The sequence below is a fragment of the Nelusetta ayraudi genome, unplaced genomic scaffold (genome assembly GCF_046127955.1).
Source record: "Nelusetta ayraudi isolate G7.1 ecotype Tasmania unplaced genomic scaffold, CSIRO-AGI_Nayr_v1 ptg000005l, whole genome shotgun sequence".
Taxonomy (NCBI): domain Eukaryota; kingdom Metazoa; phylum Chordata; class Actinopteri; order Tetraodontiformes; family Monacanthidae; genus Nelusetta; species Nelusetta ayraudi.
Window position 1 is genome coordinate 3,661,259 of NW_027466055.1, and position 17,647 is coordinate 3,678,905.

Here is a 17,647-nt window from a genome sequence, read left to right on the forward strand (position 1 = left end):
ATAAAACACTTCACAAGCGCTCCGCGGAACTGGAACTCTGAGACATGATGTTTGCATTAAAGTGAGGGATGATACATTGATGGGTGTTATTCATGACTCTGGACATGATGTTTATTTCTTTAACCAAAGGAGAGTTTGGTTGATGGTTATTTTTCCCATTTGGAACTCTGTTGACTGCAGCCACAAGTTCTGTTAATGATAATTGATATGAGTGCCTTCATTGCAGAAAATCCAAACACTTGTTTTCTACAATCAGCTTGTTAATTTGATGTCAATCTATTTGTGTTTAGTCTTTTAACACATGTTTTTCAGAGCTGTAAAAGTGAAATGATCTTAACCTGCATAAAAAGCTTAATTCAGAAATCACAAAACCACATTAAGCAGCATGATCTTCTCCCCACCAACAGAAAAAAAAAACATCAGCAGAATCTTTAAAAATAGTAAACTTTCTCTTACAGCCCTGTGGGAATTAATACTTCTACAACAGTTGTTTCTATTTCTGTGTTTCACAGCGTGATTTGGTTTTGCTTCATTCTGTTTATTGTTGGGCTTCTGATGCAAAGATGATCCACAAATTAAATAAACAATGACCTGCATCCTGAACAAGTCTTAATCACCAAGAACACATGTTTGTGCACGTGTGTACACTTGCAGAAAACAAAAAAACAACAACGTATAAACAAAAAAGAAACAAAAAACAATGAGCATAATAACAGAGCTATAAAGAGAACGTCACAGGTAAGTTGCTGTAAGCGGCGATGACTCATCCTGTAAACAGCCATTAAGACCTCGGCAAGGGTCCAGGATGGATGTGGAGTCATCACAGCTGGCGCCTCTGTGTTGAACACACACACACACACACACACACACACACACACACACACACACACACACACACACTTGCTTTGGATCAAGTACTTGATGAACACAAACTAGTGTGGGACGCTCAGTGGGTTGAGAGAGTCGTGCATTGAGCGAACGGTCAATTTACAGCGGACAAGTCTACAGCAACTGCCCGGTGATCATGTCAGTACAGACAGAACCTTACAGAACCTTGTTGTATCTGTGCCATGAAGAATTAAGGCAGTTCTGAAGGAAAACAGGCCTCCGACTCAGTAAGACATGGCCTGCGCAGATAAAGTGGCTTTTTGAATTATGAGAGGAACCTGACTGATGTGGCATCACTGTCGACTGATACGAGGAAGGCTTCAGGGCAAGATGAGGTATCTGAATCCCTTCTCCCCGTCATATTATTGAACGCGAGTGATGGTACCAGGAACGTTCCAGGTGATTTATGCTGCTATTTATCAGTAATTTAATCCAACATATACTCGCACACTATTACCTGTCAGGTGGGAGTGAGTTGTACCACGCTGTGTTGACCACTCAGCCTGGAAATGAGAAAATTCACTCAGGCACAACAGGACAGGACCTGACTAATTATTAACATACCAAAACACACACACACGCGTGTGTGTGCACGCACACACACACGCAAGCCCTTTAACAAACCTACATTTTTTTTCTCATGGCTGCAGCACACCAGCAAATACATACTCATGGGAAATCAATTATCATGCTACACAGACACACACAGACACACACACACACACACACACACACACACACACACACACACACACACACACACACACACACTAGCAGTGACTTGCTGAGGTTGGCTGAAGAAAGTTCCTGATAGAAGAGACTTAACACTGACCACATACACACACAGCAATCACAGTGTTTACATCCATTTCTCCATAATGATGCAGAAAAAGTGAATATAGGAATTCATTAGTCTACTTTTATTAGTTAATTTTTGATTTTTCCACTGAAGTTGGGATTTCAAAATCCAACTTCCAGATGTGGAAATTTTATTTAGTTAATTATTGGACCTTTTTAACTTGTGCTTTTCTGTTTAAAATACATTAAACGGAGGATTAAAATGAGGTCCATGTTCATAATAATAATGTCATCTCATGTTATCCATGAGTTAAACCAGTCTTCCCATATACAGTACAAGGCAACTAAAGGGCTGCAGCCTCATGCAGTATGCTGCAGAGAGAGAGAGAGAGAGAGAGAGAGAGAGAGAGAGAGAGAGAGAGAGAGAGAGAGAGAGAGAGAGAGAGAGAGAGAGAGAGAGAGAGAGAGAGAGAGAGAAGAGAGAGAGAGAGAGAGAGAGAGAGAGAGAGAGAGAGAGAGAGAGAGAGAGAGAGAGAGAGAGAGAGAGAGAGAGAGAGAGAGAGAGAGAGAGAGAGAGAGAGAGAGAGAGAGAGAGAGAGAGAGGGGCTGAGAGTGGAAGGAGCTCCTGAGAGTAAACATGAGATAAACACGGCTGAGATGAGACTGTAGGGCCGACATCGGTCAATGGGAACGCCACTGGAGCCCAATGACGCTGTGCTTTTATCATCCGCATCTATATGTGGACCACGCTCTGTTGTTGTGTGTATTGTACATACAGTGTATGTTTCTGAAGCCATGTTGAACATTGCCGGGAGGCTTTGATGCAGCGGCTACTTGGCAGTCCGGTCATAATTTGTTGCAGAGTTGGTGTTCTTCAAAAAAAAAGAAGAAGCACCAGATAAAAATCGTGTTCCTCTGAAAGATGATCATTTGTGTCGTCTGACCTTTACTGGGAGGAAGTATTCAATCATGAATCCAGGCTAGAAATTCTCCAGGTTTTATCATGTGACCAAGATCAATGCAATGATGCATGTGGAGCATACATACTGTGTGTGCCTGTGCATGCGTGTGTTTGCGTTTGTGTGTGTGTGTGTGTGTGTGTGTGTGTGTGTGTCTGAGTGTATAGTTTGTATATGCTGAGAGCTCATCAGCCTTGGGCAGTCATCTTAGCTGCAGTGGTCAAGTCGAGCATCGACATGGCTCATAATGATGTACTGGACTAATTTTCTGCTCCAACTTTCTTACATTATATCAACCAAATGTGACTGTGGTCGCTGATGGAAGCAACACTGTACCACTGACTGTAATTTGAGTTCATTCATTCATGACAAAAAAGAGTCATCCAAGTAATGAATGACAATTTGTTGGGAAAACATTGAAGTGATATCACTTGAACTGGATATTTTGTAGGGATAAAAATAAAAATGATAATGATGTGATCTTTGTCATGCCCTTGATCATGCACATGACTGCTCTTAAACATCTAAGTGATCTTTAGTTAAAAGATTTTCCTTTTTACTTGTCGGTTACTAGTGCAAGTCAATGAATGGGTCATTTTGCTGTCTGATAAACATGTTTCCAGTGATGCTGAAGTCACCTGCTTTGTGAAGCCTTACAGTCTACCAACCTGACCACCCTACATTTTATTGTTTAACAGGGTTACTGTAAGTGTTAATGAGTTTGTTTGTTTTTTGTTTTTTTTTGCAATTTCTTACCGGTAGTTCCTACTAAATGTTACACCTTTGGTTTTTCACATACCGAATTAAAATACTAATAAAAGTCTCTCAGGGAGGACAAATCTTTATTTCTTATCTTTTTGCAAATCTAACAGGCAGAGATGTCAGGGGTCGTACACAGGCAGGCGGGCAGACTCAGGCAAGAAAGTCCAGATCGACCGGCAAGTCATGAGGTCAAAAAACAGGCAGAGGTCAAAACAGGAACGGCCTGAACAGGCCTGACGAAAACAGAGCAACAGAATCCTGATAAGACCATTTAGGAATCATCTGGATATGATTTTATTGATTTATTTGTTCCCTCTAATTTCTGAGGTGAGGGCTTTGATTGCTCTCAAACAGCAGAACACGTTTTGCTTTCTATTCAGTTGTGAGAATTACTCATTTTGATTATATACCCCCCCCCCCCCCCTCCTTATTTAACTGGCTTGTTTGAGTTACTCTGCTCTTTGCAAGGTCGTCCAGGTTTGTGTCTTTTTGTCATGCCCTTTTTGTTTCACTGCATCACTGATGAGCTCTGCCTCTGCATACATCGTCCAGACTCACTAATAAATATTAAAGTCACGGCTCCCCTGGAAGCTGAGGGATGCAGCTTGTTGAAATGCAAGGATTAAAACAATTTGTGGTCGACATCAGATACAAAAAAAGCTGAAGACATTTAAGCACGATGTTCAAGTTCATCCAGTTTTAGAGGTTTTTGTGTCATGGCTCAGTGAGGGTCAGATTTTCCCACCATGAGGAAGTAGACTCACTGTGTTGGAAGCCTCTACAGGCCTCCTGTGTTGTTTCCCTGAAGAAAGATATACTTTCCGTGGCAGATGCTGAACATGTGACCAAACTCTTCGGAGTCTAACTGATGTGTGTGTGCTCGGTCTTGACCCACTGCTGTTCTCATGTCTCAGGCTGCAGGCACGCGTTTGCTAAACCGTGGGTGGCTTCTCTGTGTCTGGAAGGACTCAACATGACAAGAATACCTGTGTTTTCATCAGTCCCCCCCCCCCCACCAAGAAACTATAAATTGAATCACAGGGTCCAGGGTCTGAAAGGTTAGAAGATAGGAGAGGAATGGGAGGATGAGAGGTTGAGAGTTGGACACAGAGCAGCGCTTTAAATCACAGGAGCTGTCCAGCCTGGTTGTGTTGTGGTCAGCGGAAAAACATCCCTGTTGCGAAGTTCTGTCTGTGTGTTGTCTTATCCTTATGGTGCGCTTTCGCCTCTGAGCTCCTCACAATGTCCTCAATGCCGTCATGAAAATGTCTCATCAGTCCAGTATGTCCAATCTAATTAAACGTCTCATTCACTGTGAGACAAGAGCAGATCTTGCCCTGTCTGTTAGAAGATGTTGTTTTTTCTTTTTTTCTTTTTTTTGTAAATTGACTCATAACTCTGTTCTTTGCCCAGTCTAATTAGCGACACTCAGTCATTTTTCAGCCCGTTATTGCCATATGATAATCCACACACATTGTCTCCGTGCTAGACGTGGGCTGGTTGTCAAATAAGCCCTGGGCTCGTCTAACAATGACTCCACTGCACTTCTGCTCTAATGCTGCTGTGACGACATTAATGTTTAAAATGAGACAAACGTGATTGTACTTGTGGTGTATGATCTGATTAGCAGTGTTTGAATCATTATGTCATCCAAAAATCTCAATTTCTTCAATGCATAAAGCTGCATTTTATTTTATTTATGTTATTTGCATCAGCAAGGACTATGCAGACACTGTTAACACAATACTGACATGGAGTTGATTGTTGACATCCATTAAGTCTGAAAACGCGTAAAAACAAATCAATCTGAGCAGCTTTCCACGACACTCTGCTAACAGAACATTTGTCTGTATTTTGGAATGAGCCCAAGTTTTAATTAAATATTCTGAATTCTGTTAGGAGCTACAAAACGTTGACTTTTTCATAATCAACTATTTTAAATCAGCTTTCAGAATATAATGACTGGCACAAATTTACAGACTCGCTGCAAAAGTAACTCCATCTCTGTGTTAGCTAATATAATGCAAGTAAATAGGCCAAATTCTTCAAACTCTTCCTTGTTTGTTGTATTTTCAATTTTTCTTTTTGGTCTCACAAAAAAGCTCTGTGAAAGCTCTTCCTCTCCACTTATACAAAAAGTACAGTTTAACCTTGTTATATCCTAGATGTTCCTCTGCAAGCAGAATATAGATTTGACCCACACAGTCGGGCCCTGACTGAGCTCCTGAGACTGGCGTCTTGTTGCGTGTCTCGCTGTTGCTCTCCCTGCAGGCTGTAATTGGCTGCAGGGAGCAGACAGACGCTGCTCTCCAGCTTGTTATCAGACTGATGGGCAATCGGGGAAGCACAGCAGTGTCACATGTCTGACACGCAGCAGAAACAAACACCCTGAGTGGACATGGCTAGTAGAAACGCACCCAAACACACAAACACACACACACACACACACACACACACGTTGGCGCGCAGGCACAAGCCAGGACTTTGATTTCATCGGGCACTGAGGAGAGTCGATAGTTCTTGAACTGCCATTAGTTGCAGGAAAGATCAGGAGATACATTACGTGACCTCTTTCAAGCGTGCACTCAGGTAGTCGGGATTAGATTGTAGATTTTACGATTGTAGTAGATTGCCAGGCAGAAGCAAAGTTGTTGCTGAGGAAAAGTTTGTGACAGTGGCAGCATGGAGGCCTGCTGGAGCAGAATTGAAAATGGAAAGAACTCGAGCAAAATTTATTTTACAAGTTTGACGATAAATCAACCCTGGCAAGCACTCTGCATACACACAAAAATATGTATTTTTAAACAAACTAATTTTAACCTGTGGATAAAGGTATTTAGTATGACCACAGTTTTAAACAAACACAGTCAGTGGTCAGCAAGGCTGCACAGCATAGTAGACTTTTGAGTGCCCTTTTTTCCTTCCTTGTCTTGCACTATGCAATCATGGAAAATGATTGTTTCGACACAGACTGCCCACTTTGTTGAAGAGCCTTTCAACGATGATAATTCAAATAGAATAAACCAAGTCTCTCCACGATGAATCATGGGTGCAATCTGTTATACTTTGGCCATGGGAGCTTTTTAATAGAGTTTGCCTTTGAATAATTTAACAGACGTTATGTCTGCAATTTCATTTGACAATCATGGGAGAATTAAACATTTGTTTTGTCTCTTTTTTTTTCTCCCAGGCACGAGTCCTTATCAAGGTGCTCCCAGTGCAAGATGGCGCGCTACTGCAGCACTGCATGCCAGGTATTGTGTGCCTGTGTCTATATTAAAATGTATGCAGTGTGTGTTGTCTGACACTGTTTGCTGAAATGCCCTTTCTCCTGCAGAGACAAGCGTGGTCTGTCCACAGGACGGAGTGTACGTGTCTGCGAAGCCTCCTGCCCAGAATTCCCACTGACTCAGTCCGTCTGTCTGCCAGAATCATCTTTGCTTTGGTACGTCTCCCACTCACAAACACTCAGGGTGATGTACACATAAAAAGACAGATATACATTTACTGTGCATATTGTGCTGCATTTTTGTTGGTCTTTGCTATTAAAGATCCTTCTATGTTTGTGTTTTTTCCATCACAACGTCCTTGTGTTTTCTGTCTCTAAAAGAATAAAAGAACCTTAGATTTTTCAACACCTGCTCTGTGAGAATCCTCATAAAATCTGTGTGAAAGTAACCTGTAGTGATGAGGGGAAAATGTTATTTTTTTTAAAAGAACTAACATGATATAGTTTTAAGAAATGTGCTTTTTATTTTTCATTTCAGTCAAGTTCATGCAAGGGCAGCAGTGAGGAGCTCTACACTTTAGAGGAACATGAAGCACGTAAGTCTCCCCTCCAGGGGTGTGTGAGTGTTGAACATTAACTGTGTACTTTGCCTTCATCTAATGACAGTGCTGTAAAAAAAAAAAAAGTTGTTTTTGTTCCAGCTATGACTGGCAACACAAAGATGGGTGATTTTTATGGGGTCGAAGTCTTTGACTGTATAATAAGATGGACAAAGCTACCAGTTTCAAAAAGGACGCCAATGCGGATGAACCAAAAAATGTGCATTTGATTGTTTGGCCTGCAGGAACTGCAGAAAGTTGGTTGCAAAAAAAACTACAAATGTCTGGTTGTCAATCTGGAAAGGACACATAAATTAATGCTGTTACAAACTGGCAACATTTTTTGGTTGGTGTAGTAAAATAAAAATGTGGGCACAGTAAGTCAAGAAAAAGGTTAAATGTTAAAGCCCCACTGATGTCACAGTTCAAAGGGAGGAAGTGTAGTCGGCTTCCCAACTATACAGATGGTAGGCAGGTATTGTAGCTCTAATCAGTGCTCACCTCTTTATCACCCACACATCCAAATGTGGAATTTTCCGGTTTCAAAATGGACCCCGAAACTCAAGATGGTGCTGACTGAAACCAACCTCGACTTGTCCTAATAGGAATAAATTCTCTTTTTCCAGACCTGAGTTTAATGTCCGAGCAGAAGAAACAAGGCCTGGCCCAGCTGGCCGGCATGCTGGAGGTGTACCTACAGCAGGAAGCGACTCCAGAACTGCCTCCATCCTGCAGGGAGCTACTCACTCTTATCGCAAAGGTCAGCCAAGTGCATTTCTTACAGTATCAACGCGCATAAATGCATAAATTGAAAGCAATGCAATTGTCACAAAAGTGAGAATAGACTTACAAATAGGTGAACTAAACACGGACTGTGCATACAAGCGTGTGTGCGTGTGTATTCCTGGAACAGCCTGAGGTCTATGACTCTGAAGACACACCCGCTGTGAAATCTTATCTGCAGCGTCTCGCTGTATGACAGGAAGCTTCCCTGTGGGTTCTGACCCACAACTGATGTCTGATTTGCTGGTGGTCATTGGTGTATCTGTTATGTTTGTCTCACCACAGCCATATTTGTATGTACGTGTGATCAACAAATACAAACTCTTTCTTTAGTGTTGTTGGCTTTGCTGTTGACAGAAATCTTGAAAAGAAGAAAAACGGCAGCATTTTGTCAGCTCATATGTTCCGAAAGATTCATCAACTAAAATAAAGCATAAAAACATTTGGTGTGCTTGTTGACGCCGTCGTTGTCGTCTTGGGGCAGAAGAAATAAATTACACTGCTACCTCCCATTGGCCATTTTGTGGTGCCAGAAATCCACGTAAGCCTCTTTTGAGGTTTCTGAGCTCCGCCTCAGTCGCCTGTTATCGTCGCCAACATAACCGCTTCGGCTTTTTTCCCCTTCAAATATGTTTGACTTGTCAGGAGAACAAACCTAAAGCCATTTCTCCATATCGTTGCTGCATTTAACTGAGAGATATAAAAGAATAGAAATCCGACTACCATAATTACATTGTGCACTATAAACTGTCGTTTTTTTTGTTACACACATTGATTCGATGCGATATGTACTTTGCGTGAGCCCGTGCACATGGGATCTCATTTCTTTTGGGGGGTGGGAAACCTTGAAAGCTCCAGATTAGTACAAATTCCAGTGGGAATACAGGCCCGCATGGCAGCGAGAGAAGCCAGCAGCACTAACTGGATAAAGGAGACAAGGGAAAAAAAAGAAAGGGTGTGAGAAAGAAGAAATGGGGATCATAGTGAGATGATAGAGAAAAGTCTTGTTCTGGCTTCACGTTGTGGGATTTTGACACTTTTACAAGTTCACAGCCCCTCATTCCATGCGAAATGGAATCCAAGCACCATCAGATCCTGCACCCGACTCTACGCTTTTTCTCTCCAACCCACCTTTTTATTTTTTTACATGCCAAGCAGCAAACTGCCTTTGTTTGGATTTTCGCACTCGTGCACTGTAGCAGCTCCACTGTGGTCAACCCAAAGTTCTGACACCGTCCGAGTATTATTGCACTCTGTCTTTGGGTCAAGACAACGCATCAATGTGAGGTCATCCTTGAGCAGTGCGACGAGGACCAACAGGTTGTTAATTTGCTCACGTAGTTTCAACTCAATCTCGGTGTGACAGCCCGACTCTGACATGTACCAAGCTGCCCTCAGTGCCTCGCAGTGAACTGGTGAACCAGTTGAGCCGCTTATAATCTTGGTTTCCTTCACTTTGCCCTGAGACACAGACATCTGTGTGCAATAAACTGGATAATGTGCTTCATCTGGTTTCATCCCTCCTTTTTCTTGTCTCTGCGGGGTGTTCTGCTCAGCTGGAGCTCTCTTGTCTGTGGAGCTTTGCACGCTAAACGCTCACAGACAGACCTCTTAAAATGCTCCGTATCAGATCGCTCAGCACATCACTCGTGTTGTGATCAGGTGATGCTGTTTTGAGTTGTCGACACTTGACGTAAACAGGACATTAGCGTAATTACCTAGCCAAAGAAAGGCAAAAAAGGTGGAACATATCAGTGTTATCTGACGTTGATATTACATTGCTTATCATTATTGCTTTAACAATAATCAAAACCTCTGTGATAGTAGTGCAAACACAGCGGCATCCCGCAGCTTCATTAACATATTTATTATGATCAAAATGTTGAGAACCCACCTGTCTGACATGTGGCTCTGACATGATTCACACTTTATAAGCTGCCAGTAGGGGGCACTGTGAGTGCGTGAAGGCCGCTCTGATCGTGTGAAGGAGCGGTGATGTCCTTCATTTCGCTCTTTCTCCCCTCTTGTCTCGACTCGGACATCTTTTCTTCCGTGTGTTTTGTTGTTTTGTTCATCTTATGTGCTATTTCTCACTTTCAGATCTTCTTCTTCTTCTTCTTCGTCGTACACTCCTGGCTCCTGTCACTTCTCCCTCCTCATTAATGGTCGTTGTGCACGCAAACCTTCTCGACTCCTCCCTCTGCCCCTCCCTCGTGCTCTGTCTCACTTTAATGGCTCAAGTACATAACGAACGAGAAGTTTATTATTGTTTACTCGGAATGTTGAGTGCGCTCACCAAAATAGGTCATTAGTGTGTGTGTGTGTGTGTGTGTGTGTGTGTGTGTGTGTGTGTGTGTGTGTGTGTGTGTGTGTGTGTGTGTCTTTTACAGTGGGGGAGTGTTTAGTGCCATAAAAAACATTCTTTATGCTAATAGCTAGTCCCTCCACAGCGCACTAATAGCGTTACATGAACACACACGGGCAAGAACACGAACACACTTGCACACGGGCACACACACACACACACAAAGATGCAGAGCCACAGCATCATTACGACACTTAATGCACCCAAGAGAAGTGTGTGTGTGTGTGTGTGTGTGTGTGTGTGTGTGTGTGTGTGTGTGTGTGGGGCATGAGGGGGTGTCCATCCCCAGACTGCAGCTGGTTGCAAGTGTTTGTGTGTCGAATCACAATGGTTTTGTGTGTGTGTGTGTGTGTGTGTGTGTGGAATCACAATGGTTTTGTGTGTGTGTGTGTGTGTGTGTGTGTGTGTGTGTGTGTGTGTGTGTGTGTGTGTGTGTGTGTGTGTGTGTGTGTGTGTGTGTGTGTGTGTTACCGCAGTGGTGCAATAAGCGCTGACGGATGAGATGTGGCCATGGCACATATATTGCCTCCCTGAAGCGGCTTCGCCTTCATGGACTTTGTTTGTGTATGTGTGTCTTATCATGTGTGTGTGTGGGTCCCTGTGCATGTGCATGTGTTTGAGGTGGCACCTTCTCCTATACATTTCAAGTGCACTTATGTTGTGTGCGTCTGTCTCTGTGAACAACAGAGTGTGTGTGTGTGTGTGTGTGTGTGTGTGTGTGTGTGTGTGTGTGTGTGTGTGTGTGTGTGTGTGTGTGTGTGTGTGTGTGTGTGTGTGCTAATTGTTGTGCTACATTAGGAGCCATCCTCACAGAGGATCCCTCTCATGGCCGATGTGTCCACGCAGACACAGACCTCCATCTGTCTCCTCGGTTTCCTCTGCTGGTTTTCTCAATCTTCTTCTTTCATACTCTGCTGCCTGACCGTTACTTTTTTGCCTGGCTGACATCCCCCACTCCTCCTCCTGGTGCTCGCCTTTAAACTGCTGCCTTTTTATGTCAGTCACATTCCCAACTTTCCTAGGCCTCGTCTCAGGCTTGTTTGGGAAACATGTAAGAAAATGTACATGCATTAAAGTTTAATGTGAATTACTGGCCTGTTTGCATGCCCAGCAATATGTTGTTCTTGCAATTTTTCTGTGACAAACTTCATAAGATCCTTTCAGTTCTTTAAAAAATAACCTTGGTAGTCTGGCTGTCCAACATTCCTCTAATACTTGCATTGAAATTAATTTTGCAGAGGCATTCTCTGAACAATGCACAGTCATTTACATTCATTTACGACTCATCATTCCATGCAGCTAATGTCTGTACCACCTGCAGCTGCCGATTCATCAAATCACTCATTTGATGGCAAAAAAAGCAACCAAGAGTGGAAAGAATAAAGGAAAATGACGTGCAGGTTGCGTGAGTTTTGTACCTAGAGGTCAAGTCTCACCTCCTCAATAGTTGATACACTGAATGCTTTTCAGGATGTGGTGAGACAGTTTGATGTCGCACCTCATCTGAGTTTTCTTGAAGATTGTATTTGTCCAGCCACACTTGTGCTGAGTGACAGAGGGAAGGAGCCACAGTTGGTTCTGTTGTTGTGGCTTGAGAGACCCGACATCTGTTCCACACTGCAACTGTGACTGGATGATGTGTTTGTGTGTTTGTATAAGAGAGGCTGTAATAGCTGTTGTTTAGTAGCTGCCCTTGTTCTCTGTGCACCAGAGTGTGACCACACACACACACACACACACACACACACACACACACACACACAAACACAGTGACCTGCTGGAAACGGTGATTCTCTATGGAAAAGTACATTGTATTGTTTAATACCTTTCAAAGGAGAGAATTTATCACCAGGCCACACACACGCCCGCCTGCCCGCATGCGCACACACACACACACACACACACACACACACACACACACACACACACACACACACACGGATGGATGTCTATTTGCACCCGGCCTGGAAACACTTTTGACAATGACACACACTTTGTGCGTCTGTGCGAGTGTTTTATTCATTGTTTTTGTTTTTCATTGCATTGTGTGTACTTCTGTGTGTTTTATGAACTTGCAGTGCAGCATATGCATATATATATATATATATTTATATATATGTGTGCGTGGGTGTCTCCTCAGTGTAAAGACTTATGTTGTAGATGTGTGACTGTAATGTCTTGTTTGTGCGTGGGACTAATTTATTCTCATGGCTTCACTTCATATTTATTGGCCATCTGTTGAGCAGGTAATGGATTCAGACACTTATCAAACCACTGCAGAAAAGTTGTGGCTGTCTAAGTTTGTGTGTGTAGTTGCAGAGCGCTTGCAGGATTACCACTAACTTTTTCATGAATACATTAGCCCAGGAAGGAAGGAAGGAAGGCAGGAAGGCTTGTTTTTTCCACATAATTGAAATTTTTTTTAAAGGGTGGAAATTGAGGGAGGGTCATGTGCTTGGTCCCCTGACGGGTTCCTGGTTTATTCAGCCATATGTTTTTTTAATGTTGGTGTACGGGTTATTACATTAATCTCAGTAGTGTGTTTGTGGGTCTAAGTGTGTACACTCTTATCTCACCATTTCCCAGGCCTGCCACTCTGGAGCTCGCAGTGCCAATTGCAATACCTAATTAGCTTAGGATTTACAAAAAACAACAACATCCACACACGCTCTCTCGCGCGTACAAACACACACACACGCACACACGCACACACGCACACACGCACACACACATGCACACACACATACACAATGCTGAGTGTAATGACTTTAAATCCATCATGAATGTAGTCACAGACATTGTAATAGGAAAAGAGGATAAAAAAAACAACCATTTGTTTAATTTACTGAGATTGCCTGCGTGTGTGGGCTGCTGTTTGTGTGTCTTTGTGTGTGTGCATGTGTGTATTGGTGGGGGTGTAAAAACGAATCATCTCGCAGAGATGGCGAGAAAATGAATGTGCTGCAGTAAATATCTGTTAAAGAGATAGATGGAGGAGTGGAGCAGATGGGGAGGAAGGTGAAAGAGAAGGATGCAAGTCACAGTGAGTGGCAGAGGTTAAATGTGACAAGACAGGGAGACGTTGAGCTGGAGGATATTAAAATCTTGTATTGAGAGCAGCGGAGTGGGCTGTGATGATGGAAGGAAAGGAAGAAAAGAGCAGGAAAAAGCTGTGGTATCAGCTGCAGATCTTAAAGGTCATACGTAGCATTCTGTTGTTCGGTGAATTATTAAATCCGCAGCAAACGTAGCCCTCTGTTTTCAGCCTGCTACCAAAACACTTGGTTTGACCTTCCACGTAGAAAAGTGACAGACAAATACGAAATGCTCATTATAAAAATAGTCTATTCAAGCATCCTGAATCATTCCACTTTTTATCTAGGATTCATTTTCCAGCTATATTTCAACATTAATGTATTTTTATTTTCATGGTTCAATAACTCAATTTTCAAATCTGCAAATAATCAAATGTCATTTCAAATTGCTGTGATTCAGATTAAGTCCAGTCCTGTTTGGGTCGGTCCGTTCTAATTTGTATGGCGGCGTGGTGAAAGTCGGGGGGTGGAGCCGACTTAATGAACAGCTCTGTGCTGCTGCTGCGACAGCCACTATCTCCTGTCGCCTTTATCCTCCCTGGCTCTCTGGGCTCCTTCCCCAGTCGCTCCGCCCTCTGCTGTAATTGCTATTCTTTGGCGGTTCGCGGTGATGGAAACGGGGATGGCGGCTGATAACGCAGAAGTGTCGGGTGTCTGTGAATTTTTATCACATATCCTGAAGTCCTCCAGGTAGATGTTGTAGAAATGGAGAAATGGACATTTCTGAGCCAAGCTGATCTTAAAAAAAAATGGCCTTTTCATGTCGGGACGATGACCCAAGAAGGATTGTGTCCGTCTGTTGGTGTCACAGTGTGTTTTTCACTCTGGGATCACGTGATGGCGCAGTAACAGGTCCATAGAGTGCGGGCACTTCATTTCTCCATGACGTAGACTACGATTAATCGCTTCTCGATTAATTGTCGATTAAGAATTCAAGCGATTAAATTAAATTAGTCGCAATTAATTGAACATGTAGTTAATATCATTATAACAGTGTCATGGCAGGAAATAGCAATTTTCATTGTGAAATTTGGGTTCTCAGGAAAAATTGCCGCTCGTCAATTAATCGTTAATCAATCGATCAGGTCAATTAACAAACAATTAATGAATTAATGTAGTAAATGTGGAAGGTGGAGATTACAGGGACGATACGTTATTTCTTGTATCAGTTTTTACATAAAAGAAACCTACAGAGACAATTACGCAAATAGCATTTTCAGCAAAATGTTTTTGTTTAATTATGTACAACATTATTATTTTTAATCAGTTTCACAAAAATTATTCCAATCTCACGCACACACACACACACACACACACACACACACACACACACACACAAGGTTCACTTATCAGTGGATGTCAGTGAATGTGTTGATTGTACTCTACAGTCTGACGGTCTGACAGTCTGACAGTCATTGCACATCCACATATTTTGGAGAAGGAAGCTTCCCAGTGCTGCCAGTGTGTCCCTCAGTGGGTGGAGGTTGTAAGATGACAGCCAGCCTTCTCCCACGCAGTCAAGGTGGCTGAACAGAGCCGGCCTTCTCCATCAGTGAAGCACGTTTTCACTTTTTTTCCTCTTTGTGTTTATTATGTGCAGCCCGGTAATGTTCTTTTGTTCTATATTTCCTCCCTTACCGGTGGACAATGAATTCCCCCTCTGTGTTGAGAAAGGCTCTCGTTCATTCAAATGACAGGCGTCATCTTTTGCCTGCCTGGTGTGTGGTCGAAACCCTGCAACAGTCCATGAAACGCTGTTTCCAATTTGCTCCGACAGAATTTCCCCGCCGGATGCAAAAGTGGCCGATTACGTTTTAAACAAGTGTTTTGTCTCTGGAAACCGGTTGGAAACGAAACGTTTCAGATTTGGCCTTGGCTGCTCTCGGTGCTGAAATGCAGTGAAGTGTCCAAGTTTAAGTTCCGCAAGGGTTTCAAGTAGGCACTCGTCCTCCCACCCAGCCTCTCCTGCTGCGCTCCTGTCTGTCTGCGTGGATCATTAACAACTTACGTAAAGCCTCGGCAAAGGGCTGAGTTGTGAGACAAAAGACGCTGCAGCCTGTGAAGTATCCAGCTGGAGAATGCTTCACCATCACTCCTTTTATTTCCACTCTGAATATAAATCAGTTTCCTCTGGGTTGATTCCCTCATTCTCTGTCTCTCTTTGCCCTCGTCTGTCTTTCATCTCTACTCGTCTGCTTTCCTCTCCTCAAATGGCAGCTACCCCCACCCCCCAAAAAAAAAATAGAAGCTCAACCTTGTGTTGTGTTCAGGGACGGCGAGACGAACCTCGGCAACTTTTTTTGAAATGTCAGCTCGTGTTTTGCAACCTTGAAAATGCAAATGTGTACACTGGGCTCGGAAGGCGCGGAGTCACGGCTGCTGCTCCGCAATACAAAGGGGATTATTTTAGAGATGTCGGAGCAAATGAGCGCATTGACTTTTTTTATGTGCGCAGAGTTGTTTGCCTCTCAGATGCTGCAGAGATTAGAGCTCATTTTCAATTTTTTTGCTGTACTTTCTTTTTATTAATGGGTATTCACGCCGGGGCTTCTGCTAGTCCCATTAGGAGCATGCACACATGCACACATGCACATGTTGGTATTGCTGTCTTTGAGAACGTTTGATTCCAAGCTTTTCACCCTAAAATCTGATGGTAAAGTTGCGAGGAGCAATAAAAACGCCCTCATGTTGTTGGTTAGAAATTTACACCAGTTCACGTAACACTGTGTTTAACCAGCAAGACAAAAGTTTGCGCCAGTGCCAACTCAGTCGCACCTCCAGCACACCGAGCCAATTCTTTTTTGTTCCAAGAACTAACAACTATTTCCTGCTACAAGTGTAGCACACATTACATCACATGGCAATAAACTATGTGAGAGGCAGTCACACTGTTTGGCCTAATTAGTCATGTGGAACAACAACACACTGCTCCTGTTTCCACAATGAAGTTGGCTTGTGATTGGATACTGAGCAGACATTGACTCTGGATCCAGTGGCTCCTTCGCTGGGATGATCAATAAAGCACAATTTGAAAGATGTGAAAACAATATTGAGAGAGAGATTCATTTACCTGGAGGAAGAACTATGAGGTTTATAAATGAAGTGAAAGAGGGGATGAAGCTTTTGGGTCTGGATGGGTTTAGATGAGGGCAGACTGTTGCTAACCCTGACGAGAATTGACTTACTTAGACGTTTGACATTTACAGTGCATTGACTTTATCCTCAGCTTTTCACGACTTAAAAGATGGAACGCTGGTTTGTCGCTCTGTGTGGAATCTGCTCACGTTGGCTGTTTTCTGTTGCGTCCAACAGTTTGTCAAGGTTAATGGTTCCCTCCCCTTTTCTCTCCTTCCCTCTCCTCCCCTCCTCTCCTCACCTCAGTCCCCCTCACCCCCCCTCTTCTCCTCCACCCCCTCCTTCCCTCCCTCCCCCCTCTAGCTTGTTTTCCATCCTATCCCTTCTTCTTCTCTTCTTCCCCTATCGAGACGGCTGCTTGAACATGAAGCCGAGACATCATTCTCTGCCCTCGCTCTGACACCGGCTCTTTATGTTTGTGTTTATGTGGGTTTCTTTTTTATTGATTGAATCTTGTGGGAGTTTTGGTTGTGTCAGCAGCTTTTCTGACCCCCCGGTGAGAAAATGAAGCAGGGATGAATACAAATAGAGGATGAGTCATAGAGAAGAGGCATTGATAGCAATTGAAGTGGCTTTTTTTTTTCATCTTTTCGCTTTGGGGGCAAATGATAATGATGATTTGTAAACAAAACAAATGAATAAGCACTCTCCTTTGGCAAGTCTATTTTTTTTTAATAATCTTTCCTCCGATTGAAGCTTTTATCCCCCCTGGGCTCCGAGTTGATTTGTTACCCATCACCTGCAAACACTGCTGTAGGATGTTGTGAGTTTTTACACCGTCGAGACACCCACAGGAGGAGATGAAAAGAGAGTGGAGGAGAAGGAGGAGAAGTTGACTGGTAGGAGGAAATACACTTGTTTCTCAATGGGCCGTGTGTCTAATAACGTGTAATTACAATGGGACACTTCTTTGGCACTAAATTCAAAACCTCAAGAGTCTATTGTGTGTGTGTGTGTGTGTGTGTGTTTGTGTGTGTGTGTGTTTTTTCTCGTCTTGGAAGAGAAACAAAGTACCAGAGATTAAATGCATTTTG

The 17,647-nt window shown here is 43.1% G+C and overlaps 1 protein-coding gene across 1 annotated transcript in view; it reads left to right on the forward strand.

The window, feature by feature from the left end:
* The window catches only part of smyd3 (SET and MYND domain containing 3), a 51,321-nt gene that overhangs the window by 6,921 nt on the left and 26,753 nt on the right, over positions 1-17,647 (forward strand). Inside the window, exons 2-5 of the mRNA XM_076050176.1 lie at positions 6,598-6,661; positions 6,745-6,852; positions 7,175-7,232; positions 7,862-7,995. Of these exons, the coding sequence (XP_075906291.1) occupies positions 6,598-6,661; positions 6,745-6,852; positions 7,175-7,232; positions 7,862-7,995 (364 nt within the window). The remainder of the gene's footprint in view (positions 1-6,597; positions 6,662-6,744; positions 6,853-7,174; positions 7,233-7,861; positions 7,996-17,647) is intronic.